The sequence below is a fragment of the Camelus bactrianus genome, chromosome 19, assembly GCF_048773025.1.
Source record: "Camelus bactrianus isolate YW-2024 breed Bactrian camel chromosome 19, ASM4877302v1, whole genome shotgun sequence".
Taxonomy (NCBI): domain Eukaryota; kingdom Metazoa; phylum Chordata; class Mammalia; order Artiodactyla; family Camelidae; genus Camelus; species Camelus bactrianus.
This window is the reverse complement of record NC_133557.1, coordinates 9,280,693-9,308,012: the sequence shown is the minus strand read 5'-3', so window position 1 is coordinate 9,308,012 and position 27,320 is coordinate 9,280,693. Positions and strand designations below refer to the sequence as shown.

The window sequence follows — 27,320 nt, the reverse complement described above, 5'->3', positions numbered from 1 at the left end:
AGTACTATAAATTGTATTAATTAATTTAACCCTCATAACAACCCTCCCCATGAAGTAGGTTCTCTGTTCTAGTGTAATTTTTTTTTTTAACATTTGGAGAAACTGAGGGACAAAGAGCTTAAGTGACTTGCTCAAGGTCACAAATGGGTGAATTGTAGAGCTAGCATTGAACCCAGGTCTTATTCTAAAATCAGTGCCCTTCTGTGCTCTGCTGCCTCCCTTGGCAATAATAATGATGTCAGTGTTGGTAGTAATAGTAATCATAATAATGGTACTTCTGACGGGTCTAGTGTATTGAAGGTTCCTCTGTGTACCTGACATGGTGTTGGGCTTCCCATCATCATGTGACATTTTACTATGATTTCTTCCGGGTCTCCTGACACCTTTCACCAGCCCCTGCTCCAGAGAGGGAGGAGATGGGGGCAGGGCGAGCAGGCCCCCACTCACCCTGGCACTCGCGTGTGCTCTGCTGGGCCACGGTACCCGGCGGACAGGTGGGCAGACACTTCCCTTTGTACAGGTAAAACTGCCTCTTGCACTGGATGCAGAAGTCTTGGCTGAAGCAGCTCTCACAGGTGGCCCCACATTCTGTAATACAGCCAGGGCCCCCCCTGGTGAGGGTGGCTGCCCAGGGAGGGGATCATCTGGGACTGCCTGAGGGGGGAGGGCCTCTGAGCAGCCCCAAGCTCTGTAGCAAAGGACACACTGAAGCCCAGACTTGTCGAGGGTCAAACAGGGCTGCATTCAAGAACTCCCTTTCTCATTTGAGCTGAGGCTCAGAGAGGGCAAGTAACTTGCCTGAAGTCACACAGTAAATCTGGGCTGGGAGTTAGGACTCCCTACTCCATTTTCAACAAAGCTCAGAGATAGTCATTATTTGTTCCAGGTCACAGTGAAAAAGAGAGCTGGGAGTTAGGACTCTTCTTCCCACTAAGCTAGGCCCAGAGAGGGTAAGTAACATGTCAAAGGCCACACAGCAAACTAGGGTGAAGTTTCCCTGTTTTATTAGTGCTGAGCCCAGAGGGGACACTGACTTGCTTAGGACTTCAGAGCCAGGCTGAATCCAAGCAAGTATCTCAGAGTCTAGGCTCAGGCATATACTGCTTCCCCTCGGTGAGAGGTGGGATGTGGGCCGGAGGTGCTCAGGAACGCAGTGCCAGCACAGGACAAGGGAGGGGCCACGTACTTTTGCACCTGTTGACCTCCTGGCCGCGGACGCCATAGTAGCCTGGGGGACAGTCATGCACACACTTGCCATACTGGCGGATGCCTTCCCGGCGGATGAACAGGAAGAGCTTCTGCTGGCAGGTGGAGCAGCCGTTCTCCTCTGAGCAGATGACACAGCCTGTGCAGTTGCCCCCTAGACCAGTGCCCACTGCCAGCCAGAGCAGGATGGAGGGTGGGGAAAGGGAGAGAGAGAGAGTCAAACCACATATGTGAACAGCTTAGACTGTCTCATTGGGATGATGATCAAGTCACCCAAACAAATGACTACATTTCCCAGGCAACTAGATATGGTCATGTGACCAAAATCTGGCCAGTAGGATATAAGGTAAAGCAATGTGTGCAACCTCTAGAAAGCTTAAAGGTCAGGGGCGTGATGCTGATGGTGTTGGTCCAGGGATCACACTTTGGGAACCACTGGCTTAGAGAAACTCTTGTGTATGTGCACAAGAGCCATATGCAAAGATGGTTATTGCAGCAGCATTTGATAGCAAACAATAGAAAAAGCTTAACCATCTATCAACAGAATAGATAGTCATATATACCACAGCCATATGGTATATCTATGACCCAGCCGTGATAAATGACTGGGGTAGAGTCACAGTTGTCACCATGGCTATATCTCAAAGACAATGGTGAGAGCAAAAACTCAAGTTGCGCAACGAATCACATAGTAAGAAACCATTTATATTAAGTTCAAAAAACTTGCAAAACAATACTCCGTTAACGTTTATGGTACATACATTTGTATTAAGAGTAAAAGACATACAAGGGACTGATAAACACTGAATTCAGGATGGTGGCACCTCTGAGGCGAGAAGTGGGAAAGAGCTGGAGAAGAAGACTGAGGGCTTCACTTATACCTGTAACATTTCATTTCTTAAAATCTGAAGCAAATACAAAAACAGTAAGACTTGATAGAAGTCTTGGCTGGCAAGTATACAAATATTCATTAGATTTTTTTTTTAAATTCTTGACTGTAAGCCTGAAATACTTCACGATAAAAAAATATTTAACGAAGAGAGTTTAGCCTCAATCCTGTCCTGCAGGGCAGGAGCAAGGAGAGAGGACCCGGTTCTTCCTACTCCTAATCTTCCCAGCTCCTGTCCCCGAGCCCAGGCCCATCCTCCAGCTGAGGTCTTGCATTCTGACAGAAATTCTGAGAGCGGTGGAGCCCTGTGCCCCTGATCACTATGCTAGTAGTCCCCTATGTCCAATCTCCCCCTCCTCTTCAGTAATAGGAGCCTGATTTTTAGCAGAATTCCCGTCGTGGAGAATAGAGACTACATTTCCCAGGCTCCTTTGCAGCTGTATGTGGCCACGTGTCTAATTTCTGACCAATGGGCTTTAAGTAGGCGTGTCCTTGCCACACCCAGGAACTACACTTCAGGGGAAGGGCCGCACTTTTCTCCTCCCCTTCTCCCTAACACCTGGGGGATTGCAGACTTGATGGCTGGGCCCTCCGAAGATGCATGGGCAGAGAGACCTGACAGAGAGACACTGGCTTGGCTCTCTACTGCAGATTCCTTTACATGAGAGGGAGGAAAATGTCGTCCCTCTAGTTTAGGCTTCTGGAGCTTTCTGACAGATACAAGGACTACATGGTAATGACTGTTGATGTCCGGTCTTCAGCCTCGCAGGTGGGTCCCTCCTCAGTGCCTTGGCACTATATAAGCCCTCTGGCCCTGAGAAGGGACCCAACTAGCAAAGGGCAAAGAGACCCTCGATTAATTTGATATGATCTCTGCAACCTGGCAGGATAGGAGTTCAAATTAGAAATTATGTTCAATTACAGAAATACAAAATGGTGTTTCTTAAAAACTGAGTTTGTGGACTGAGATTCACAGCCTGACATGGGCATGCGTGTTGTTGCCCATTTTGCAGCTGAGGAAACAGAGACTCAAAGAGGTGAAATGTCACACCCAGTGTTCAGCAGAATCAGTGGGGGCAGGGACCCATGACAGTCGGTCCCACGCTGCCCTCTTGGTGCATTTGCTCAGGGCCTCCTCTGTGTCTGGTGGAGCTTGGGGTCACAGGGGTGAGCCACATGTGGCCCTGCCGTTCTAGGACCTCACAGCCTGGTGGGAGGGCTGAAGTCCACAGACATGACTGTAATAGCAACACAGATGGTGACAAAGCAAAACTCTTACTAACCACTGTCTATCGGAAGAGCTTAGGGATCACTCAATCCCAACCCCTGTAGCTTCACTAGGGACCCTGAGGCCAGAAGAGGTGGAGGCTTCCCCAAGGTCAGGCAGCCAAACAGCAAAGAAGCCTCATCTCTGTGTGTGTGTGTGTGTGTGTGCGTGAGCGCACACACACACACACACACGCACGCACGCACGCATGTGCGCACATGGCATGCGTCTCAACCAGCATCATTCATCACCAGGTCTTTGAAGAGAGCAGCAGGCTCTGCCTCCTGCTGCATTTTTGGTCCCGGCAGTTGGTAGGGGGCCCTCTAGTGCCTATATGTTGTAATGACACCTCTGACTTTTCCTGATTCTGATGGCCTCACTCAGGCTTTCCATCACATCTCTGTAACTCAATTAGAAAGAGCAATGCTCCACCACCCCAAGCTCCTAGATGTAGAGACTTGAATGCTAATTTTATGAATAATAAGTGATGACAAGTGGCATTTTCGATGCTGCTTTAGGAAGATCCAAACTTGATTATTCTTAAACTTGATTGTGCATTAGAATCCCCAGGGAGGCTTATAAAGTGTCTGGGCCCAGGAATGTGCATTTAAACAAGCCCAAAATAAATGCAGTTTTGGTAGTGTCTTCTCTGCTCACAATCTTCTTTCCCTGAGAACCAGACCCTGCATCCATGCTGTGCTGCATGACTCTGTCCCCTAGCCAATGGTGGGCAGACTGAACCAGGGACTGACAGCTCATCCAGGCTGGGCCAGTTAGACCATCTGTCCTGAGAATTTTGACTGTGGGCTGACAGACAATGGTCTCGGCTGACTTCTTGACCTCCATTTGCAGGAGGGCAGAGCAGCCTGTTCTGGTACACATATGTGAGAAGCTTTGGTGGGCACTAGCGTCTGCGGCTGCTCTCTTTGATAACAGAGGCCCAGTCTCTGACTTTGAGGTTCATGTGGAGCCATCTCCATCCAGATGCATTTAACCTGGACTTGGGCAATCAGAGCATCAGGTCCCCTTGACTACAGGGATTGGGTCAGACACAGGCACGTGTTTCAACAAGACCTAGTCTTAGGATTGCGCGTGCGTGTGTGTGTGTGTACACCCCTTTTGGATTTGGGAAGATGTAGACCAGAGCTGGTGGGCAATGGAGGCCACACCCTGGAGAGTCCATAAAGTCTCTTCTGTTCTCAAGCCACTTTGAGTAGATTTTTGTCACTTGCAACCAAGCCTCCTGGCTAATACAGAAGCAGAGAGAAAAAAAGAAACAAATCAGATGCAGAGAGAGAAAAAAGCAACCTCACTGGCCTCAGGTGGTCAGATAAGAGTTTCTGACCATCGTCCAAGCCCAGGTTTCAGTCCCCAAAGGCTTGGCTCTCCCCATAGCTCCAAAGAAAGTCACTTGTCCACTTGAGCGCACTCTCCTGTAAGCTGACAATCAAAATGATGGAGCTCACCAGATAGGTGAAGCCCAGCAGATTGGGATGGAGCAGCCCTGCTTCAGCAAGACCGAGGGGAGTAAGCATGGCCCACCTAGCCTGACCACCGCGCCACGCCATGGGGCCCTGGGGTTCTAGAGAGCACACTTTGAAAACCCCGACTCCTTCCACACCTCAGCCTGACGCTGGCCTTCGTTGCCGCCTTCTCTCAACTCTGATGCACATTTCTAACTGAAAGTATTTGAGCTCTGATCTCAACTTCCCCAAGTTTTCTTGGGGTATCAGAGGGCATGACACCCCATGCGACTTCCCTTAACAACTATCTCCCATAATCAAGGCCATCCTCCCCCAGTCAAAATGCCAGTTAGCCAAAAAAGTATGGCCATGTGTTGCTCCAGCAGCTGGAGGGGCTTGGAATGACATCTGAGTCACTTTGTCTTTCCCCAAGCACCCAAGGGATAAGTTGAGACTTGGATGTCCATTTTATGGAGAATGACTATGGAATTTATCACATCAGGCTTGGCAGTTTACAAAGGGATGCAGGCTTATAACAACTCTCAGCATGTGCATTAGCCCAAGGTTGAGCGATCCATTCATCCATCCCTCCATTCATTCAACAAATAGTTACTGAGTTACTCTGTGTGAGGTCCAGCGCTAAGGGCTCAATGGTTATGAACTTTGGGCAGCAGCTGAGTGATCACATGCAAAGTACTTTAACTCTCTGGACCTCAGTTATTCTAGCTGTAAAAGGGGGTGAAAACACTTACGTTGCAGTGTTGTTATGATGAAAGGAGACAGTACATGGAGAACTCTTAGCTTAGAGTCTGGCAGCAGATAAATGGATGCTCCTGTCATTATACTGTTTTCTGCCCTCATATCTAAGGATGTGTGTTATGGTGCAGGTATCCATGCTCAAATCCTGGCTCGATCACCCATAGAGAGTGACCTTAGACAAGTCCCTTCATCTCTGTGGGTCTGAGTTTTCCCATCTGAAAAACTGTGGCAGCAACTCCTGCTCCCACGGGCATTGTTATGAGGGGTGTTCAAACAAAGCAGCAAGTGCCTGGCACGTAGTAGGTGCTTCTCCATAAATGTAAATTCCTTTCCTGTCTCCTCACTGTCACAACCCACGGTGGGATTGTCAACCCACATTTGGACCCTCCTCCCCTTTCACAGGTGAGCAGACGGAGGCCAGAGGCATTGATGGAGGACAACACCAACCACCATCTCCAGGGAGATGGCCTTTCACCCTCGGCATGGGAAGGGCTCAGGGCAGAGGCACGAGGAGGCAGCTTTGGTCTTGGGTGAAGGGCAGTTTAGTTTTTCTGTTGGGATTAGAGAATGACCTGTGCTCTTTGAAATGAGGACTCTCAACCTCAGGGTGGCCCTCATCCTGAGAATGACCCCAAGCACCTTCTTGCTGTAGGAGTCAAGGGCTCAGTGTTTGCCAGTGATCACTATATTTTTCCATTTAGGGATCTGGAGTGGATTCAGGGTCACCTCTGCATGACCGTGCCTCCCACCCGCTTTCATTCCGCAGAGCTTTCCTCGAGAGGGTCAAAGGCATAGGGTGACATCTGGGATCCCGAAAATGACCAGTTTTCCCCAGAAAGGCTTATATTTTCAGTAGCCTGCAATGAGTCTGTCACTGAAAAATCCTCAGTGCCCAAGCCAAGAACTCCAGCTACACACACACACACACACACACACACACACACACACCCAAAAAACTAATCTACCAACATTAAAAAAATCAGACTTCACATAAGAAGCTGGAATTTGGGCTTCTCTGGAGAAGGTGCAAATACCTGTCACTGCTGGGCCTGCATTCTGTACGCCCCGGCCTGAAGGCTCTAGAGAATAAGCCATGGGTTGAACTGATAAACAGGCTGTGAGAAACGTCACGTAGCCAGCTGGATAAGAGATGGCCTATTTAATGTATCCAGTATGGACGGCTAGATAGCCAGTGACGGGTAAGATCCTCAGAGGAGGACAACCTAAGACAGCACAGCCGGCTGGATAAGAGATGGCCTACTTAATGAAGTTTTGTGATGAACTTTAAAACAATCTGTCCTTGATCATGTAACTTCCTGTGCTTACTGCAGGAGCCTGGGAACCTGGAGCCTGGGAACCTAAATGGCTTAAGATTATTAATACTATTATAACTTAGATGGTATGTGAGGCATCATGCTTGTCCTATATAAACCCTTTTACAAGAATCAATAGACAGAGTAGCCATCAGCTCTCTCCGCATATGGTGTGTATGTGTACATGATATCGCGACATCGACACATTCCCGCAGGGCAATGACTGGTTGGAGTTCCACAGCTGGGGCCTGTGATCTCCCGTTTGCCACAGTCCCCACCCCTCCCTATTATTATCCCTGACACTGAGGCCAAAGGTCAGCTGCCATGGATTCTTAGGCTCAGGCTGCTGTTTATCTTATACCCAATCCCTTACTCACATTAGAAGGCAATGTAGAGCAGGGGTTCCCAAATTTGAGCAAGCATCAAATTTACCTGGAGGGCTTGGTAAAACACATGGCTGGGCCTTCTCCCAGAGTGGCTGATTCAGTATGTCTGGGCAGGGCCTGAGAATTTGCATTGCTAACAGGTTCTCACTTTACAAGTGGAGTAGGGTTAAGAGTTAGACTGCTTGGGTTCAAATCCCAGCTCTGCCCCTTATCCTTGCCCATGTGACCTTGAACTAGTGTCTTAACCTCTCTGTGCTTCAGTTTTCCCATCTGTAAAATAGGAATCATACTGGCCAACCTTACTGAACCTTGTGAACCTGAGCAGGCCTGATACTTACAAGGGTCTCGGTAATCTTACAATCACCACCTGCCATGCCTCCACTGGTGTTTGCGATCTTGGATTTGCTTTGGCAATCAGCACAGAACTCTTAATTTGAGGTCAACATTTTTGGGGTAGAGTTTCTTCATAATTGGGGTGTGCCTTGCATGAGAACATCGTGTGTCATGGTGGACTAAAGGATTTAACACAGCTGTCCTGAAGCACTCCCTGCGAGTGAAAAGGATGCGGAAGGAGAAAAAGAAACCATTGACCATTGCCCCAAGGCAGGGCAACCTAAGGAGGGTCAGGCCCTGCCCTGGGCCCTGCTCTGTCCTCAAGAAGGATCCAAAACCACGTAGGGGGGCCCCACACAGAGAGTGATGGGCAGTGCTGTCTCCGATCCCTGCTGGCCATGGAGGATGCATGTCACTGATGACCAGACGAAATAAACAACATCTGGGCTCCCGCCTGCCTGCTCAGACCGCCACATCTGGGAGACAGTCACTGCCACTGCAGGCTGGCTCAGAGGACCCCTGGGCACATTCCTGCTTCAGGGGGCAGATTGCACCATCCCCAGCAAGGGATGGGTCCTGGAGATGACTCCTGGTTTGGAGACCCAGAAAAGGGGGGGAACTTGAGATGATCTCAAATTTGCACAATGACAAACCACCATTTTCTGGCTGGGTGATCTTAGGCAAGTGCCTTCACTCCTTTGAACCTGTCTCCTCTTTTGAAAAATGGGGACAATGGGACAGCCACCTCCCAGGCACCTGAGAACGCATCCATGCAAAGTGCTTAGCACAGCTCTTTGGAGCTTGATTTTATTACTTGATTCATGGCAGATGCATGGGAGGCTCCCAGAGGTGCTCCCTTAAGGGCTGGGGCCCAGCTGGGCTTGCTCTTCGAATTTCCCCAGCCTTACATATCGTAGGTGCCCACTAACTGTTTCTTAAATGAATGAATGAATAATGGCTTAATAAAAGTTATCAAAAACTGTTCTCAGGGAGCCTGCAGTCTGGTTGGGAGGACGAAACCCACACATAGCAAAGAAAGCTGATGACGTCTGCCCAGCAGAGCTCAGAGCCAAGTGAAGGCTCCAGCAGTCAGGGGCTGGGCTCAGAGACTGTAGTCATCAGGGGTGGTTTCTGGAGAGGCAGATGTAGGGACAGGAGCAGGACTAGCTTGCGGAGGAGGAGGAAAGGTTTTTAAGAGAAGTGAGTACATGACGGTATATGAGTTGGTGGCAGGAAGGGAGCTTGGGTGGGGAGCAGACAGCAAATCCTGGCTGAGGTGTCATACAGGAAACCAAGGGGTTAATGAGCAAGACCTTCAGTATACAATAACAATAACAACAACAACAACAACAACAACAACAACAACAATAATAATAATACACATCCCAAATGGAAACTTTTATCCTTTGCCCCCTCATCCCCGCCAAACCTGCCTCACTTGTCCATTTGAGTCAATGGCTACTCCACTTACAGTTAAAATCCTTGGAGTCACCCTGCCCCTCTCTTTCCTTCCTGTCCCACATGCAGTCTGTCAGAAATTGGTCTGCACCAACACCCAGCACCTTCCCCCTCTCTGCCCATTGTTACTCTCCCTGCTCCAGCCACACTGGCCTCATCCTTGCTGTTCCTCAAACAAGGCAAGACCACTCCCACCTCAGGACCTTTGCACTTGCTCTTCCCTTTGTCTGGAATGCCCTTCCCATGTGCATTACCAGGGCTCACCCTCCTCAGGTCTCTGCTGGAATGTCTGTCCCCTTCCCTGGGAGACCTCCCTGACCACCTTGCCTGCAGTAGCACCCATCCCCGCATCCCTGTCTCACCCCGCTTTGTTCTTCGGCATTTATCCCCCGCTGATATGTGACATGTTTGTTTGAGGTCTCAAGAGGTCTCATTTCGTTCCCCCCCCTCCTGCCACACACAAAAATGGAATCTCCCTGAAGTAGGTGTTTCTGGCTGTTCACATCAGAAGCATCAGTACCCGGTATACAGTAAGTGCTCAGTGAGAACCTGTGGGTGGGGGAGTGGACTCAGGCAGGTTCTGGCTCTGCCCATAGTGGAGCGATCTGGCTGTGTGGCCTCAGGCAGGTGTCTTGCCTCTCTGATCCTCTCTGAGCCTGCCTTGAGTGCTATAAAGCACCCCAAGAGCTGTGTATAAAGCACCTGGCAATACTGGGGGCAGGAAACACTAGCTGCTAATTCCCTTTCCCTCCCTGGGGAGTTGCTGGTTCCTGGGCTCATTATGGCTGTTGACGCCTCTTGTGGCTTTCTGGGAGGTGGTAAAGGCTTCAGCTTTGGCTGAGTGGGAGGATGTTGCAGCATTTAGGAACTGGTGGGACACTTCTAGCCCATTTGGAGACCCAATGCCACTTGTGGGGGCTGGGGGGGTACGAGGACGATGCCTACTGGTCCAGATCGGGAGGCTCCCACAATCCCTGGAGGAGGACGAGTGCCAGAATTCCAGGGAAGGTGGGGGAACTTCCTAAGAGAACTGAGAGCCCATGATTCCTAAGATGCTTGCAACTGCGAGAGGGATCAGGTCTCGCAGTTTGCTCCACCCATGACTCTCTTCACCCTGCCATGTTGAACCCCAAGATGGACAGAGCTCAGGGCTGGGAACAAGGGCCGTGCTTCCTGTCTTGGCTGAGACCTGGACTCACTGTGTGACCCTTGGCAATGTACCTCATCACCCCCTGCCTCAGTTTCCCCAGCAGAAAAATAAGGGATTGGTCTTGATAAAGGGCTTTCAAACTTTTTCCAGCCAAGGAAGCTTCCTTTTTCCCAAGATGGGATGGGATCTGGGAGACAAACTTGGGCAGATGAGAGCTGAGCTGCTTTGGCCGAGGCCTGCATGGGGCGAGGGGGAGGCTCTCAAGCCAGTTCTCTTGGCTCCCTTCACCCACTTCTAGGGGCAGCCCCTAAGGGTGTGGATAATCTCTAAGGACCTTGAAGCCCCAAAGCCCCACAGCACTAATGGCAGTAGAAGAGGCAATGTAGCATTGTGGAGCATTTAAGCCATCTCTGCAGGCAGACAGCCTGGGTCCAATCCCAACCTAAGCCTTAGTTTCCCCATCAGTAAAATGGGCATAGTAATTGTCCTCATCCATTGCTATGATGGTTCTGTAAGTTGGTGTGTGTGACATGCTTAGAACGGGGCTTGGCAGATGGTAGGTGCACAGCAGTGGGGTGGCTGTGAGCAGTGCGGGGCTCTTACAAGGCCAGACTCTGTTGCAACAACCCTATGAAGTTATTATCTCCTCTTACAGACAAAGAATTTAAGGTACAGAGAAAGTAAGTAAGTGGCCCAGGATGACACAGCTGGTGAGTGGCAAGCTGGGATTTGAAGCAAGGCAGTCTTAGTAATTGGTAGTTATTATTAAGTACTAGGGAGAACCTTGCCCCCAGAATATGTCCCATATAAACACCCTCATCACCTCATAAAATTAAGCCCTAAAGAAGCTCTGGATATACCATCAGCTCCCAGTGCAGAGAAAACCTGCCGCTCCGCTGCCAGCGAGCTTCAGGGAAGGGGGCTGGGCTGCCACATCGGACCCCATCCATGTTCCAGGGACAGCCTAGCCCCACTCAGCGAGCACCCCGGGGAACTGGAGGTTCTGAGGGGTGACAGAGAGTTCAGAATCCAGTTTGGGCCTCCAGACATGGGGTGAGCATCTTTAGGGATCCTATTTCTCCCCACAGGATCCCTCCCCCTCTCAAAGCCTTGTAGATGGAAGACAGCCCCAGATGTGGACTCATCCCAGTTCTCTGGGTCCTCCAGCAAGCACCTCCCTGTCTCTGGATCTCAGTTTCTCCAACTGTCAAATGGAAAGTTAAACTCAGTGTTTCTAAGGGCCCATTAGCCATCCATCCACCCATCCATCCATTCATCCAACAGGTATTTCTTTCCTTTTTTTTTTTTTTAACACTTTTTCAGCAGGTGTTTCTTGAATGCCTGCAATGTACCAGGTCCTTGTCTAGACTCCAGGAACTTATGGGTGAAAACAAGAAACAAAAACTCTCCTTTGCTTTTATTTTCTTTATTCGATAAAGTGAAAAGACAAACCACAGACCTGCGGAAACATTTTCAACAGATGCACAAAATGATACTAGACTATCGGGAAGATAAATTTCGCACCTAGTCTTATTCACCCAGGCCTCCCAGTGCCACACACAGTGTCGGGGTACATCAGGTGCTCGGTAAATGGTTACTGCTTGAATGAACAAATGAGATTTACCATGTTACTCCAAAACTTGTGACTAAGGGTGGAAACAAAGTTGGAATCCTTCCCTTCCCCTGCCACCGTTTTCTAAAGAGAGCTGCCTAGAGACACAATATTATATAAAAAATAGATAAATAAGGACCTACTGTATAGCACAGGGAAATATATTCAATTTCTTGTAATAAGCTGTAATGGAGAAGAATCTGAGAAAAATATGTATGCATATGTATAACTGAATCGCTTTGCTGTACACCTGAAACTAACATTGTAAAACAATTACACATCAATTTTTAAAAAATAAAGAGGGAAAAATAAAGAGAGCTGCCTCATGAGTATAGAATTGGAGCCAGACATCGCCTTCAGAACTTAGCAAGGGGGAGGTCAACTATCTTTGCACCCTCCATCCTCTTCCCCTCTACGGCCTCCCCAGCTGGTGTAAACCAATGTTTGAAGAGGATCCAAGAAGGAGTGTCCAGCAGGGGCTGGGGCAGGGCAGGGCACTTCTCCAATTCCCTAAACCCAGAGGGGCAGCAAGAGAATCACTCATAGTTTGGAGGGAAACTGAAATACGTGGAAATGGACATTTCATCCCCTGATTGAACACACACTTGCTGATCCCTCCCACGTTTACTGAAGGAGAGGGGAGAATGAATGAAAGATGCAGAAGGGGTGGGGTCAGTCCCTCTGGAGCCGGCACTGCCACCACTTGACCAATTCTCTGTCTGGAATGAGTGGATGCTGACAGAGGCTGTTGAGCCGAATCCAAGCTGCAGATTCCCAACCCAAAGGAGCAAGAGCCTGTGGGTGGGACCAGGGGGTAGTGAGGGAGCTAGGAAGATCAGAAGAGGTGGGGCCCACACTCCTCCCCCAGTAAATCACATCTGTGCCACAGTTAGGGCACCTACCACACACGGAGGGCATGGAGGGAGGCACAGGAATGTTTAGACCCAATCCCTTCCTTACTGCTCACTGGTGATGGGGCCCAGGGTTTTCCCAGTGCTGGGACTTGTAAGGCTACAGTAGCACCAGAGAAGTGAGAGACAGCTGTCCCTGTCCCCATCTCTCTTCTGCTCCATGACACACAAGACAGGGAGGCAGGGCAGGAACATGACATATCTCTCCACCAGGGCAGATCAGTGGGGTCAAGAGGCAAGTCAGTGATGGGGAAGGACAGAGCTTTGAATTAGATCTGTGTTTTTCAAATTAACCACTGGACTGGGCTTTTTAATACCAGAAAGCTCTGAGATTAGCCCCAAGTTATTAAGGATTGGTTTTCAGTGATAGAATTATAGAGAGAGAGTGAGAAAAAGAGCAAATGGCATGTTTATGACCCTCTGTTACAGGTTCAGTCTGATCATTAAGCCTGTTACACACAAAGTAGGCCAAGGATGACCATCCTTCATATACAAAGAGCTCCTAGAAATCAAGAAAAAGAAAACCAGGAACAATCCAATGTGGGAACATGGGCAAAAATACTACAAGTAGTTCAAAGAAGAAAGACACATAGGCCAGTAAGCTCATGAAGAGCTAGTCCATTGCACTAATAATTTTCAAAGTGATGTTTAGAATGAGAATGAAATATTACCTGTGACCTCCCAGATAGGTAAACTGAAAAACTGACACAATTCAGTGCTCACTTTAAAGAAGGGATTTGGGCAGTGTCTGTTAAAGTTTGAACTCTATAGCATGGGAGTAGTAGTAGTATTTTACAGATGGTGTCCTGAGGCTCAGAGAGGGCCAGACACTTGTTCAGAGCCACACAGTGGGTCACAGGAAGACAGGGCTGGACTCCTGATCTCTGGATGGTGCCTTTGGCTTTTTCTCTCCGGGCAGCTGGCCCTCCCTACCTGGCCTTGTGTGCAGCCTGGTCCTGGGCCCCTGACTGGAGAGGCCAGGCCTACTGTACCCACTGCTGCACCTGCTCTGGGGCTGAGGATGGCTGGGGCCTTGCTGTTCCAGGGGACACATCTCCTGTGGTCGCCTCTTCCCCACCAGAGGCTCCCAATCAGTCCTGCTCAGCAGTGAGGCGTAGAGAGTAGAGGTGGGAACCCAAGGCTTGGGATCAGACAAAATCCGCCCTCAAATCCCAGCTTCACACTTCACTCCCTGGGACACTTACTTAACCTCGGTTTGCTCGTACGTGATATGGAGGCCATCACCCACTCCCTGGAAAGCTTGTTCCTTCCACAAATACGTATCAAGGGCCTACTGTGTGCCAAGAACTGTCCTAGGCACTGGGGATACATCAGTGGACATGATGGCCCTTTCCCTCATGGAGTTTGCATCCTAAAGGAGAGAGAGATCATTTGAGATAGTAACAGTGAGTGAATCAAAGTAAAGAGAGTAATGAGAGGAGAGCAGGGCCTGGGCTGCTAGACATGACTCTCTGAGACACACAAGAAAAGCTTTCTTGGCAGAGAGACTAGCAGGTGCAAAGGCCCAGAGGCTAGAAAGAACTTAGCACGGAAGAGAACAGTGAGGCCAGAGCACAGTGACTGGTCAGAAAGGCCGACCAGCCCTGACCTAGGTGGTGGCTCTTAAGGAGTCTGGATGGCGCTCGGTTTTCCCGGAAGCAAGATGGGAAGGCACTGTGGTGTGCGGGCTAAGGAGTGCCTGCCATCCTGAACGCGTCCTCTGGGGCTGAGCAGAATGGATGTCAGGGGGCAGGAGTGGGAGCTAGGAGCTCAGGTGGTCATCCCACTGATCTGGACCAGGCTGCTGGCTGTGAGCAGCAGACAGATAAGCCTTGCTCGTGGGTTATTAAGAGAATTAAAAGGTAAGTGACCTAGTCTGTGGTGCAGCACGTAGCTGGTGTTAGCAGATCTCAGCTACCTGTCCTCAGTTCTAACGGAAACTAATCCAACAGTCCCACAACTGTCTACCCCACAGCTAACTCCACAGATGCCTGAATAGCTCCCGTTTCTCCCCATCATTATTTCAGGTCTTGCCTCCTTGACCTGCTATGACTTCTTGACTTTCAAAGGCACCAGGACAAGGTCCTTGTTCGAGGTTCCCTCTGTTTTATTTAAGCTGCCTTGCTGTTCAGTTGCTCCCTACCCCTGCTGCACACCCACCCCCCACCCCCAGCTGGGGGGAAACCCGAGGTCCTGCCTAGGTGGCTCCCAAGTGGCTCTTGAAGGTGAGAAGAGGAGTTATGGTGACATCTGCCCAGGTCAGGCTCCCAGGCCAACTGTCCAGCTCCAGGAAATGGGAGATGGGAAGCAGTGCTGGGCAGGTGGGAGCCCAGGTCACACACCCTGGGGGTTGAATTCCATCTCTGCCACCTTGACCCTGGGAAGGCCCTTTCATTTCTCTGAGCCTCAGCATCTCAGCTGCAAAATAAGAACGATGCTATCGAAGGGCTGCCTGGAGGATGAAGGAGGTAACAACCTGCAGAGAACTTGGCTATGTGCTCGGCTCATATGCCAAGGACTCACCAAATGGGAGCCAACCTTATCCTTATGCTTGGCCCTGGGTTCGCTCACCAATTCCTGGCACCGTGAAAAAGCATCCAACTCAGACTCTGTGAGGGCTCAGGGAACCCAGGAAAGTGGCTTCACCCATCTAGGTCCTATTTTCCTCTTCTCCTAAGGTTGTGAGTAATGCACACAAATCTCCTAGCACATAGTAGGTGCTCAATAAATGGTATGCCAATGGGGAGGAGCTGAATGGAAGAAGGGGAGACAGATTGCACCACAGTACATGGTGCGGCTCTTCCTTGGAAACCTCTGTGGTCCTGGGGCACTGTCTCTACCACACCGAAACCCAGGCAGCCCAAGAGACATAGGCTTGTAGGACCTGGAAATTCTACACCCACTGTTAGTGAGTCTCAGTTTCTGCATCTGCCGAATGGGAACCATAATCCTTCTTGCCCAGTTAAAACCAGAATTAAGAGCTGGAACCAAGATGAGCAGCCACAGCCAGAGATGCTGGTCTCTGTGAGCTCTGGCAGAGCCTCTGAGGGACCAGGTCTGCAGATGGGCAGAACCAGGGTGATGCCGGCTGAGTGTCTGTGGTTTGCAGGACCCTATGCTACTGGGTCCTTGTGTTAAATCATTGCAAACCTATCACAGCCTTGTAAAGCTGGGCTACACTTACCCCCTCTTCATGGATAAGAAAACTGAGGCTCAGAGAGGTGAAGTGGTTGACCAAAGAAATCACATCAAAGAGTCAAAACCAGAGGCAAAGCAGAGCCCAGGCTCCTCATTGCTGGGGGCCTCTTTGCCCCTCCCTGCTGACTCACCCCCTGTGGCTCTCAGAGACATGCCAAGAAAGTCGTATGTCTCTCAGGGCCCAAGGCCCACCAGAGAGGGGCCCCAAGCTGTTTGCAGGGACAGACAAGAGAGAGGAGGCTAAGGGAACAGCTCAGTGGTCTTAAGTCTGAAACTGTCTGCACTGTGGAGGGTGCCCCAGCAGCATCCCCAGACCTTCAGTAAAGTCCACATTCCCCACAATGTCCTGAGTGCCAGGTTTTAATGGAGGAGGGGGCTGGAGGGAGGGCTATTGATGCAAGAGAATAAGATGATCCATGACCAGAAGCCATTCAGCCAAAGCAGCTCTGGGAGAATACCAGCCGTTGGCTGGGGATGCTCAGCCCTCAGGGAGGACGGAGGGCAACTTCCCCAGGCCCCGGGGGCAGGGGTCTTTAGCTGACACCTCTCCTACTCATCTGTTGGGCCCACCACTGTCAGTCTGGGGCCCCCAAGGTCAGGGTCCAGCTGACAGCAAGTGTTCAACAGATTGTGTGCTGGCTGAAATGCAGTGAGCCAGGGGACACCCAGGAATGAGAGCGGACAAAGCATCACCTGCATTTGAGAGTTTCAGGAGTGTCCTCAGGAAGTGCCGAGGGCAGCTGCACCAGGACTGCCAACACTTGGCAAGGATAGAGAATCTGGGGTTTACACCATTCTCATGACCTTCTTATGAAGATTTTTTGTAAGATCAAAGAGCCTAGACCATTAGGCAGAAGAACCTACTTCCTCTCCCAAAAAACCTCCTAGGGTTTGACCACTTGAACAGTATCATAAGTAACAATTTCTGTTCTCCAAAAGACATACAAAGTTAGCAGCTGGGCCCCAGAATGAAGAAAGATATCTTCCATGTCAAAAATCAACAGGGGATTAACATGTAAGTTATGCAAGGAAGTCCTATAAATTGTTAAGAAAAATTCAGGAAACCCAATAAAAATGTGGGCAAATAAAAATACAATAAAAAATTTAAAGCAAAAAACCTAAAAATTAAAAGATTTAAAATAAAAAATGACAATTGAATAAGAATAATTTAAATGAACAGAAATTTAAAATAAAGCAGCACCTTAGAAATATATTAAGTGATTTAAAAAACTTGGAAAAATAAAATGGAAGAGTAAAATAAAAATATATTTGTAAATTTAAATAAACTACATTAAAAAGACTCTATTAAAACTTTGAAAATAAAGTTAAAATGTTAAATAAAATAAACACCAAAAATGTTTAAATAAGTGAAATAAATTTTAAGAGGAAAATTAAAAATTGGCAATTTGTAACCATAAAAAAAAAAAAGAAAAGCAAAATAATACAAAACAAGAGCATTATCGGCTCGACTGATGCTAATAATGTGCTACGAATTAAGCCTGATTGACTCAGATGCCTGCCAGAAGCGGGGCAAGAGAAGGGGAGGAAGGAAAAGCATGTCTGAAAGGCAGCATCTGACTGGGTTTTTCCAGCCTGCTGTGGGCAGAGGGCAGGACGTCAGGCCCCACCATGGCCTCATCCACAAATAGCCATCACATCATTTATACATTTATAATGTGCCAGCACCAAACACACACACACACACACACACACACACACACACACACATCCTTCTGTCCTCATTGCTGTCTTCTGAGGGCTGCTTTCTTAAAGGAGTGACCAGAAGCTCAGAGGGTGAGTCACTGTACCATATACACACAGCACTTAGGACTTCCTTATCTTCTGAATCTGAACTCTCAAAGTAACCTTGTTTTGGAGAGTTAGAGCTGTCGGGGACTTTCAAACAGAGGCTAGGGCAGATCTGACATCAGGCTGGAACTTTCTGGACACAAGAAAGAGCCAAACTTCCCATGACGCATGACCATCATCACCATTTATTAAGCACCCACTGTCTCCCAGGTGGGTTACATGGATGATTTTGATCTTCAGGACAACCCTATGATGGAGATGCTATTGTCACCCCCATTGTACTGACAGACAACACTGCGATTCAGGATGAAATATTTTCAACAAGCATGACAGTAGTAGAGCTGGGAGCTAAGCCCAGGCCAGTCACAGCCCAAAGCCCACACCCCCTGCCTGGCACTGGACACTCTTCGACGTCATTAATTGAGCACTCACTACATGCTAGGGATGTGTTTCACGCCCCATTTTGCAAAATAGCCAACAGAGGCCCAGAGGGGAGAGGTGATCTGCCCAAGGTCACCCAGCTGGTGAGCGGCAGAGCCGTGGCCTTCATGACAGTCTGCCGGCCTCCCACTGCTCATCTGGGACTTGCTAGAGACAGCCATGCCCGCCTGCCAACACCAGAGCAGGCACCAGAAGGGCAGTTGTGACATTCCTTCTCCGCGTGTCTCCACCCCTGCGGATGTGGGCACCGCTGTCAGGCTGCAGGGAAAGTGAAGACTTCTGGCAAAAGGGAGTGGTCTCCCTATGTGGTCTGGGTCCCACAGGCTTGGGACTTTTGAGCTGGTGAAACAGAACCCCCCACCCACAACGGCGCAGAGGACTCCCCCACTGCGAGCCACAGAGCAGGGGCCCTCTGAATCACGCAGCATTACAAGAGATCATCCCCAGGCAGGCGATGATGGCCCAGCCTGAGGAAGCAGTGCCCAAGATGAGTGAGCTTCACTCATGCAATGGGAACCAGACCGTGCCCCATGGGACCTGGAGGAATCCCCAGAGGTGGAGTTGAGGTCATGTACATTCCGGATGGTGCTGATGGCTGCATGGGCTAAGAAAGGAGGCTCTGGCCATGGAGACCTGAGGGCACATCCCAACCCCTCCCCGTCCTGGCTGTGTGCCCTTGGCAAGTTTGGAGGGCCTCTGTAGAATAAGCTCAAATCACCTTGTGCGCTTATTCATCTGGATGAACTGGGAGAAGGCAGAGCAGGGTGGCTCTGCACCCAACCTTTGGAATCAATTGTCTGGGTTTAAATCCTGGCTTTGTCAAACTTACTTGCCAAGCTATTGGACTGAAACGTACAAAATCGCTAATATTTGGCTGTTTTTGACCTACAACCATAGCGATTATATCAACTAAAGTTCCCCTTTCTGAATTCAGTTTCCTCCTCTGTACAAATGTGAATAGTAACAGTCCCTTCACTGGTGGCTGTGAGGATTAAACAAGACTGTGAGGCTACTGAGCTCAGTAGCTGGAACATGGGCTCTGGGACCAGGCAGGATTTGAACCTTGGCTATGTGACCTTGAGCAGGTCACTTAACCCCTCTCTGTGCCTTGGTTTTCTCATCTGTTAAATAGGGATAATAATAGTACCCACCTCATTAGTTTATTAGGAGAATTTAATCTGTTTATATGTACATGCCCGATATGGTTACATAAAATAAAATAATACAGGTGACATCTGGCATAGAGTAAATGCTGAATCAGAAAACCAAAGCAAAAAGAGATTTTTCTAAACCTTTGATGCCAGTGAAAATTACTTTTAAAGACAAAAGTCTGTTTTTAGGAACATATGTGTGTGTGGATATACATGTGGGGCGTGTGCTCCTGGGTGTTCACAGAGCCTGGGCCTGTTCTGCGTCCTGACAGCATCCGCAGCCAGGGGTTTGGAGGGAAGGACTGGCCTTGAGGCCGTGGTAGTTCTGTGTGCGGCCCACGTCTCCACCAGGTCCCTCTTACAGAATCACACAGCCAAGCCACAGACCCGATGTGGCATTCACGTAACTCCAGAGGCCCTGACGAGGCTCCTGGACCCTGGGTTGGGCTCTGGGTATAATGAAACCTCTGCAGACAGCCTTTCAGCTGTGCAAGCCCTCTTGGTTGCATCCTCTCATCTGGGAGTAAGGCACAGCAGACCGAGTATTCCCCAGTCACACAGGGGAAACTGAGACTCCGAGACGCTTTAAACCAGGTTTCAGGCTCCAGAGTAAGCTGCCTTCCTCTGCTTCGCCAGAGCCACCCTCATCCCCCAGTCTCTCCTGCATCCTCACCTCCACTCGCAGCTGTGGGTGAGGTATTTCCTCGCTTGAGGCTCCTTTTTCACAAGCGTCGTCTCAAAGGTCTCAGCTGGCCTTTTCAGACCTAACATTCGGTTATTCTATAAGCCTTTTCCAGAACTCCAGAAGAGAAAATGAAAATTGAACTGCTTTGCAAACTGTAAAGTGCTGTATAAAGGAGAGCATGGTTAATGGCAGCACTAGATGGATTTTCTGGCATGGTCTATAAGAGGCAGGATTTGCTCCTGTGGTTCTGGAATCTGGAACATTTGCTATGTGAACTTGGACAGGCCAGTTTCCCTCTCTGAACCAGCTTGCCTCTTCTGTAAAGGAAGAGGGGCAACTGTATCCACCCGGCAGGGCTCGGGGAGGGTCCATGTGAAAGGGACATGCAACATCGGGTGCTCACCGGCTGCTGACCAGCTGCTGAAGGGTGTCTGACGCAGGAGGATATTTAGGGCCCCGACAGATCATTCCACTTCCAGGGACTGAAGTCCACACACCTTGGGAAGGACATGGCTGCCAAATTCAGGACCATTAGAAACAAGCATAAGAACTAAGGGTTTGCAAAACGTGTCCAGGGCAGTTGCTACTTATTAAGGCAATTTGGTGTCATGTTTGGAGCTCCGAGCCAGACTCCGTGGGTTCACACGCTCATGGCTGTGTGACCCCCTGGGCCTTCGTCTCCCCATTTGCAATTCAGGAGCCCCCAGAACCCACCTCTTAGAGCTGTCATGAGGACTGCATCGGGCTAAGCTGATGAAGCGGCCTCCACACATTTTGGACAATGATAAAAATTACAGTTTTCTATCCGTACACTCCCAGTACACAGAGTACACACACACTCATTCACATACAGATCCCCACAACCATGTGTGCACACGCGCCCCCCTCATATATTCCTATAGAAGCCGATACCCATTTCTCAAAAATGATAATTAATCTTAACACTTGCAATGCACTCTGATATTTTCTAAAAAGGAGGCTGGTAAACTATGGCCCATGGGCTAAACTTGGGCTGCAACCTCTTTTTGTACAGCCTGTGAGCTAAGAATGGTTTAACATCTTTAAAGATTTGTAAAACAACAACCACCACAACAAGGAAGAGTGTGTGACAGATCATATGTGCCCACGTTTTAGGGCCTAAAACATCAACTATCTGGTCCTTTACCAAAGAAGTTTGCCAACCCCACTCTATTTCACTCTGCTCTAAACTGTTCTGTTTTGTTCCATTCTACTCCATTTCAGCATTTGAAATGCTGGCTGCACTTGCTTAGTTTATTCCCCTCATCAGCTCGCAAACCCCAATTTGAAAAACTCTGAATCAATGTGAGCTTTGGTCTTTTTCACTAGATGGAAGGGTGGAAATATGGATGAAGAGACAGTGGACTGATAGACGGAAATAATGAATAAGGTCCCCTTGTCTTTGGGACACCTGGGCCAAGCAACGTCCCACCTTTGAGTCTCAGATTCCTCTGCCCACCACCGACCAGCCTCTCTAGACTGTGCAGAGGAGCGGCGGGGTCCCACCCATGTCATTTTTTCTGATGAGTCCATTCCTGGCATCTCAAGGGAATTCTGGACCACCTGACAGCACATCTCTGCAGTCTTTGTCAATGCCTAGTCCAGGGCTTGGCCCAGAGAAGGGGCTCAACCAATATTTCTTGTGATGATGGTGACAGGCAAGTTGCATCCAGTGCCCTCTATAACTGGACGCTGGCCCTGTCTGCAATAGGACTTCCACTCCCTCAGCCACATGGCCCTTCCCACCCGGTCAGAGCCTCCCCTCCTGCCAGAGCCCCCAGCCTCTCCCCTCCTGCCACAGAAATAGAAAAGAATCCTGCTAGCAACTTGCCAAGGGTTCCAAGGAGGAGGCATCAGAGGACTAGGACTTAGGAGCCTCCAAAACTCTGGGTCCATATCCCAGCTCAGCTGCTGGGAGCTCCTGAGCAGGTCCCTGCGCCTTTCTAAGCCTCAGCCCCCTTGTCTGGGAAATGGTTGTAACACAGGCAGTGCCAACGTCAGAGTTCATAACCCAGATGCAGAGCTCCCAGCACATGGCTGGCCCCAAATGAGTGGCCTCAAGGATCTCCTCTGATGGCGGGGCAGGGGTGGGGAGGTCTCCAGCTATGGGAGAAGGAGGTGGGCCACCTTTGTTCTGTGCCCAGCCATAGCCCTGACCTGGAGACAACAAACCTGGGTCCTCCCCTTTGCTGCCCCTGCCTCTGGCACCTGCTTGCTGCATCTCAGCTCCTCTGCCTGTGCACAAGGGACAGTGCTGTCTGCCTGACCATCCACAAAGGGCTTTGTAGTTTACGGAGAATTCTTCTATTCACTCCACCTAACAGGCCTCTGGAATGGGCACTGCCACCGTCCTTTTATAGATAAAGAAAAAGAGGCCCAGAGAGGGGAGAAGGGTAGAGGTGAGATACAACCCACATGAGACTCCCCCTCCCCCAGCACAGGGAGCATCCCGCTCTGCTGTGACGTGGGAGGGGAAGTGGTTGAATCCTTATGAAGCACCTACTGTTTGCCTTCAGACCCCTTCCCTCTGGGACTGTGGTGTATCTTCTCAAACGCCAAAGTGGTAGGTTCCACTGTTCCCCATTTCAGAGATGTGGAACCATGAATTGGAGAAGGTACATGGTCTGCCCCAAATCACACATGTAGGGCAGGAGAGGGCCCTGAATTCCTGTGCTCCTCCCTCTGCCCTTTGCTGCCTCAGGTCTAGAAGGATCTAAAGGCACCATGTGAGAGGGGGACAATGGTCTCCACTAAGCCCCCTCCCCAGCAGGCCGTGGACACTGGGAAAAGTCAGTCCCAGCCTGTCCTCTCCTCACTGCCTAAACGAAGCTCTGTATTGAGGCAGGGGTACAGGTCAGGGCCCCCTCATCCTGCCCAACTATCCCATTGCCTGGATACCCCAGCTTGTTTCAAGAGAAACGTTTCCATCTGGTTCTGATTCATTTACACTTAATTAATCAACATGTTTTGTAAGAGACACTTGAGATCCAAGAACCTTTCTCAAGCCTTTTCTTCCAGTCTTTCTTGTCTTAGAAACAGAAAAATTAGGTTTAATCAAAAAACAGTGACGCTTGAGCTTGAGGAAGCACAGGTCTGCGGGAGCCAGGCCCTGAGGGTGACAGCTCAGTCAGGGTGGCTGCTGGAGTGGCTGCTGGGCCCAGCAAGAGTTCCTCCTGACCTTGCAGAGTAGCCTGAAGGCTGAGGCCGAGGACTGGGGCATGGGGGTCGGGGGCGGTGGAGAGGGCCAAGGCGTCCCTCCACACTGGCAGCTCCTCCAGGGCGGGCCCCAGGTCCGTTCACCTTAGCACCCCAGAGTTCCCAAAACAGAGCCTGGAGCAGTGTCTGCCCTGTAGCACTTGTTGAATGAACAAGGGAGAGAAAAAGAGAAACAGAGAGAGGGAGAGAGAGGGAGGGAGGAAGGAAGGATGGAAGGAGAGAAAGATGGAAGGAAGGAAAAGAGGAAGGAAGAGAGGAAGAGGGGAAGGAAGGGAAAAGAAAAGAAAAGGAAAGGAAAGAAAAGAAAGAAAAAAGAAAAAAAGAGACACTGCCAATACCCTGGTGCCTTTAGGGCACATTCTCTTGCCAAAGTTAGACCAGAATGTCAAAGGTGGTAAAACTCTCAGAGATCTCGAGTGAAATTTTCCAAGCAGCTGTTTGACGAAAAATGGTCTCTAATCTGTAAATGGTTTGGGAAGGTCCTACTCTATCCCCAGCCTCTTCACTATGAATGCTCTGATAAGTCCCGCAGTTAAGAAATCTGCTAAAGCCAGCATCTCCCAAACCTACTTGGTCAGGACTCCTATGACCACCTTGCAGAATATGCTACGGGAAGGCTTTTGCTACCTCCTGTCTCCACCCCAGTGCCAACAGGGAAACCAAGGGTGTGGGCAGGAGGCGAGGGGAATCCACTTGCCCAAAGGGGTTGGGGGTGGGGCTGAAATCCAAGGCTGTCTCCATTGCACCTGACCCATAAATGGAGCCACAAGTCTCTCTCTGAAGATGCTGCGCTAGACGTGCATATATCCCAGATACAAGACATCAACTGCCGTGGGGCGAGCCGCCAATAGCCCCTTCACCAAATGGCAGCAGTGTCAGGCGAAGCCATGCCCCACCACCTCCCCCAGCAACTGGAGATGTGTGAGGGGTCGGAAGTTTTCTTTTTCTTTATTCTTTGTGTGTATGTGTCTTCTAGAACTGAGAAGCATCTTAAAGATCTTCTAAATCAGCTTTTCAGATAGGGAAACGGAGGCTATGAGAAGGGAAGACCAATACGGATGGACTTGGTCTTGAGCCTGCTTTGCTATGAACCCACTGTGCAACCTTGGACAAATCAGTTTCCCTCTCTGAATCTCAGTTTCCTCATCCAGAAAATAAGCAACCCTCCCAGCTCCACTGGGCAGTTCTGAGTAGCCAAGGACACAATGGGCAGGAAAGGAGAATGACTAATGTACTTGGCTTCTCACTTAAAATACACACTAATTCAGTCAGTCTTATCCATACCTGCCCTGTGAGTTGGATACTGTAGATCATTACTCCTATTCCTATTTTAAAGAGGAGTTGCTGGAGAGTCAGCTTGTATGTATGTATGTATGTATGTGTGTGTGTGTGTGTTTGTATGTATGTATGTCTTTTTTGAGAACTGAGAAAGATCTTAGAGATCTTCTAAAAGATCCTTAGATGGGTAAACTGAAGCTCAGAGAGGCAAAGTGACTTCCCCAAGGTCACTCAGCTGGTAACTGGGGAAGCAGGGATTTGAAATCAGGCAGGCTGATTCCAGAGCCCATGCGCTTAACCACTACACGAGGGCCATTCACAGAGCACTGTCCCCATGAGGTCCCAAACTCCCCTCCCCAGTTCATCTGAAGCAACCCCCCCTCCCCTGCTTGGATCCCTCGGTCCAGTCACACCTGGGTTTGGAGCCCCCTCCTTGTCCCACCCAATCCCATCTCCAGTTCTCCCATAGCCCCTCTGTTTCCTGTTTCACCTCAGGAGGTATTGACTCTACGATTTTTCACTCAAACGGACTAGAAGCCCCCAGAGGGCAGACTCGTGTTTTCTTCCCCAGGTTGCCTTGCTCAGACCTAACACCAGAGCCGGAGAGAAGGAAGACATGGGGTCTTCCACCCACCTGCTGGACAACTTAGCAAAGTTACTTAACCTCTCTGGGCCTTGGCACCTGGCTTTGAGAATGGGCCCTCAGTCATGAGGATGTGGTGGGGATTCCCTCCGTGCATGGAAAACATTCAGCGGTTGATTCTCAGACTGCAGCCCAGAGGCTGAACGGCTGCCGGCTCAGGTAGCAGACTCACCTGCTCACCCTCCTCAGTCGCACAGGCCCTGGCTCTGCGGGACAGCCTCAAACTCACCTCCTGAGGACCATCTGACTCCCGCAGGGAAGGGTGGTGGCACAGGGCCCCCAGGTGACAGTGCAAGGGACCCCTGACTTTATGCTCCGGGTACATTTATCGTCTGAACCTTGGTTCATCCTCCTAATTGTTCTAGGAGGTCAAGACGGGAAAACTGAGGCCAATGGAGCGGTTAGGTATCTTCCAGGTCATCCCAGAATAAACGGACTCAAACTCAGGTCTCAGGTTTTTCTGAGCTCATGCAGCTCATGGTCTCACCAGAGGGGAACTCACTGAAAATTACTGCCTTCTTGAAGGTGACTCGGTGTGTCAGGGTCTATAATGGGGCTGGGACTGGGGCATTTAGACTTCCAACCCAGGGCTCTCTCTGTCACCTCCTGGCTCAGCAAGGATGCTTGGGATGGTTTCTGGAAGGCAAACTGTGTCCCTGAGTCTCCGTGCCCTCCAGTCTGTCACCTAAGGCTTTTTGCCTCTGCAAAAGTCACCTTTCTTCTACTATAGGGAATAGAGGCAATGAGAAAGCCCTGCCAGATACTTCCCTCCTTGCAGAGCCTCCCTGGTCCAAGCTTGCTCCACGGGTGCCGTGGGGCCTCAGTCTCCCCATCTGTAAAGTGGGATTGACAACTATCTGGAAGAGTTAATAGCTCAGGGCTCGCGGGCAAACGGGCAGATGCTCCAAGGGTCAGCCCCGACTATCCCGCTGAGCATGCCCGGCCTCGCTGCCGGCTGCCCCTCGTACCTTGCTTCTTCCTTCGGTTCAGAGGGAGCATGTCCGCGGCATGGGCGACAAGCAGCAACAGGCAGAGTGGCGCCCGCATCTGGGCAGCCTGGTCCAGGCCGGCGCACGGGTCTCCCGCGAAGGCCCGACGGCCCAGCGGCGACCCGGCGGCGGCGCGGCGGGCGCAGGCGCTGCTCGGGGCGCGCCGGGAGCATCCGCGGGGCGCGGGGTCGGTCCTGCCACCAGGGACCCGCCGTCTGCCCAGGGGCCGGCCTCCGGGTCGAGGGAGGGCGTCGGCCGGGCGGGGAGGCGGCGGGCGGGGAGGAGCCGGCGCAGCGGGGGCGGCGCGTTAACCCCCTCGGGGCCGGGGCGCCGTGGGGGCGGTGGGATCGCCGGACCCGGGGCCAGGAGGTCCGTCTGTCCGGCTGTGCGCGCTCCGGCGTGGTTCCTGCGCCCGGTACTGCCCCACTCACCACTCACCCGCAGCCGGACACAGGTACAGAGCCCTGCGCCACACTCACAGGTACAGATGCGAGGATGCCAGGTGGCCCCCGTTGGGCTCTCAGCGCCTCCCGCCAGCCCACTCCGCGCCTCTGATTTTCTTTTCCTGCTTTCTCTGTTTCTTCTTTCTCCTGTGCCTCAAAGTGACCAGCACCTCATAAATTCTCTTGTGAAGGGGCCCAGGACCTGGACTGTGTTTCCTCCAACCTTATCTACAGGATGGGAGCAGCTGGTCCAATTTAACCCTTTCAGAGCCAAATCGCTCTTCCTCCCCAACACTCTACCCAAGGAAAACAGTAACAACAATGATAATAATGTTGGCTATCATCTTTGAGGCCTATGTGTTGCTCTAAGCACTTTAGACATGATATAATCTTCAAAACAACTCAGTGAGATTCTATTTTGATTAGCTGCACTTTACAGGGGAGGAAAGGGAAACTCTGAGAGGCCGTGTGGCTTTCCTAAGGCCACACAGCAGTTCAGTGGTCTGTCTGGGTTCAATGCCTGCCCTTTTAAACACTACTCAGGGCCCAGAGAAACTTATCCAATCTCTTGAACAATTGTAAGAAAGAAAGAAAAGAAAGAAAAGAAAAGAAAAGAAAAGAAAGAAAAGAAAAGAAAAGAAAGAAAGAAAGAAAGAAAGAAAGAAAGAAAGAAAGAAAGAAAGGAAGGAAGGGGAAAGGAAG

General features: G+C 50.2%; 1 protein-coding gene across 1 annotated transcript in view; it reads right to left on the bottom strand.

The window, feature by feature from the left end:
- Window positions 1-26,753, bottom strand: part of RSPO4 (R-spondin 4) — a 34,158-nt gene extending 7,405 nt beyond the window's left edge. Inside the window, exons 1-3 of the mRNA XM_010960967.3 lie at window positions 26,155-26,753; window positions 1,187-1,375; window positions 448-588 (exon numbers count right to left, since the gene is read on the bottom strand). Coding sequence (XP_010959269.1) covers window positions 448-588; window positions 1,187-1,375; window positions 26,155-26,233 — 409 coding nt within the window. The 5' untranslated portion in view covers window positions 26,234-26,753. The remainder of the gene's footprint in view (window positions 1-447; window positions 589-1,186; window positions 1,376-26,154) is intronic.
- Between the last annotated feature and the right edge of the window lie 567 nt (window positions 26,754-27,320).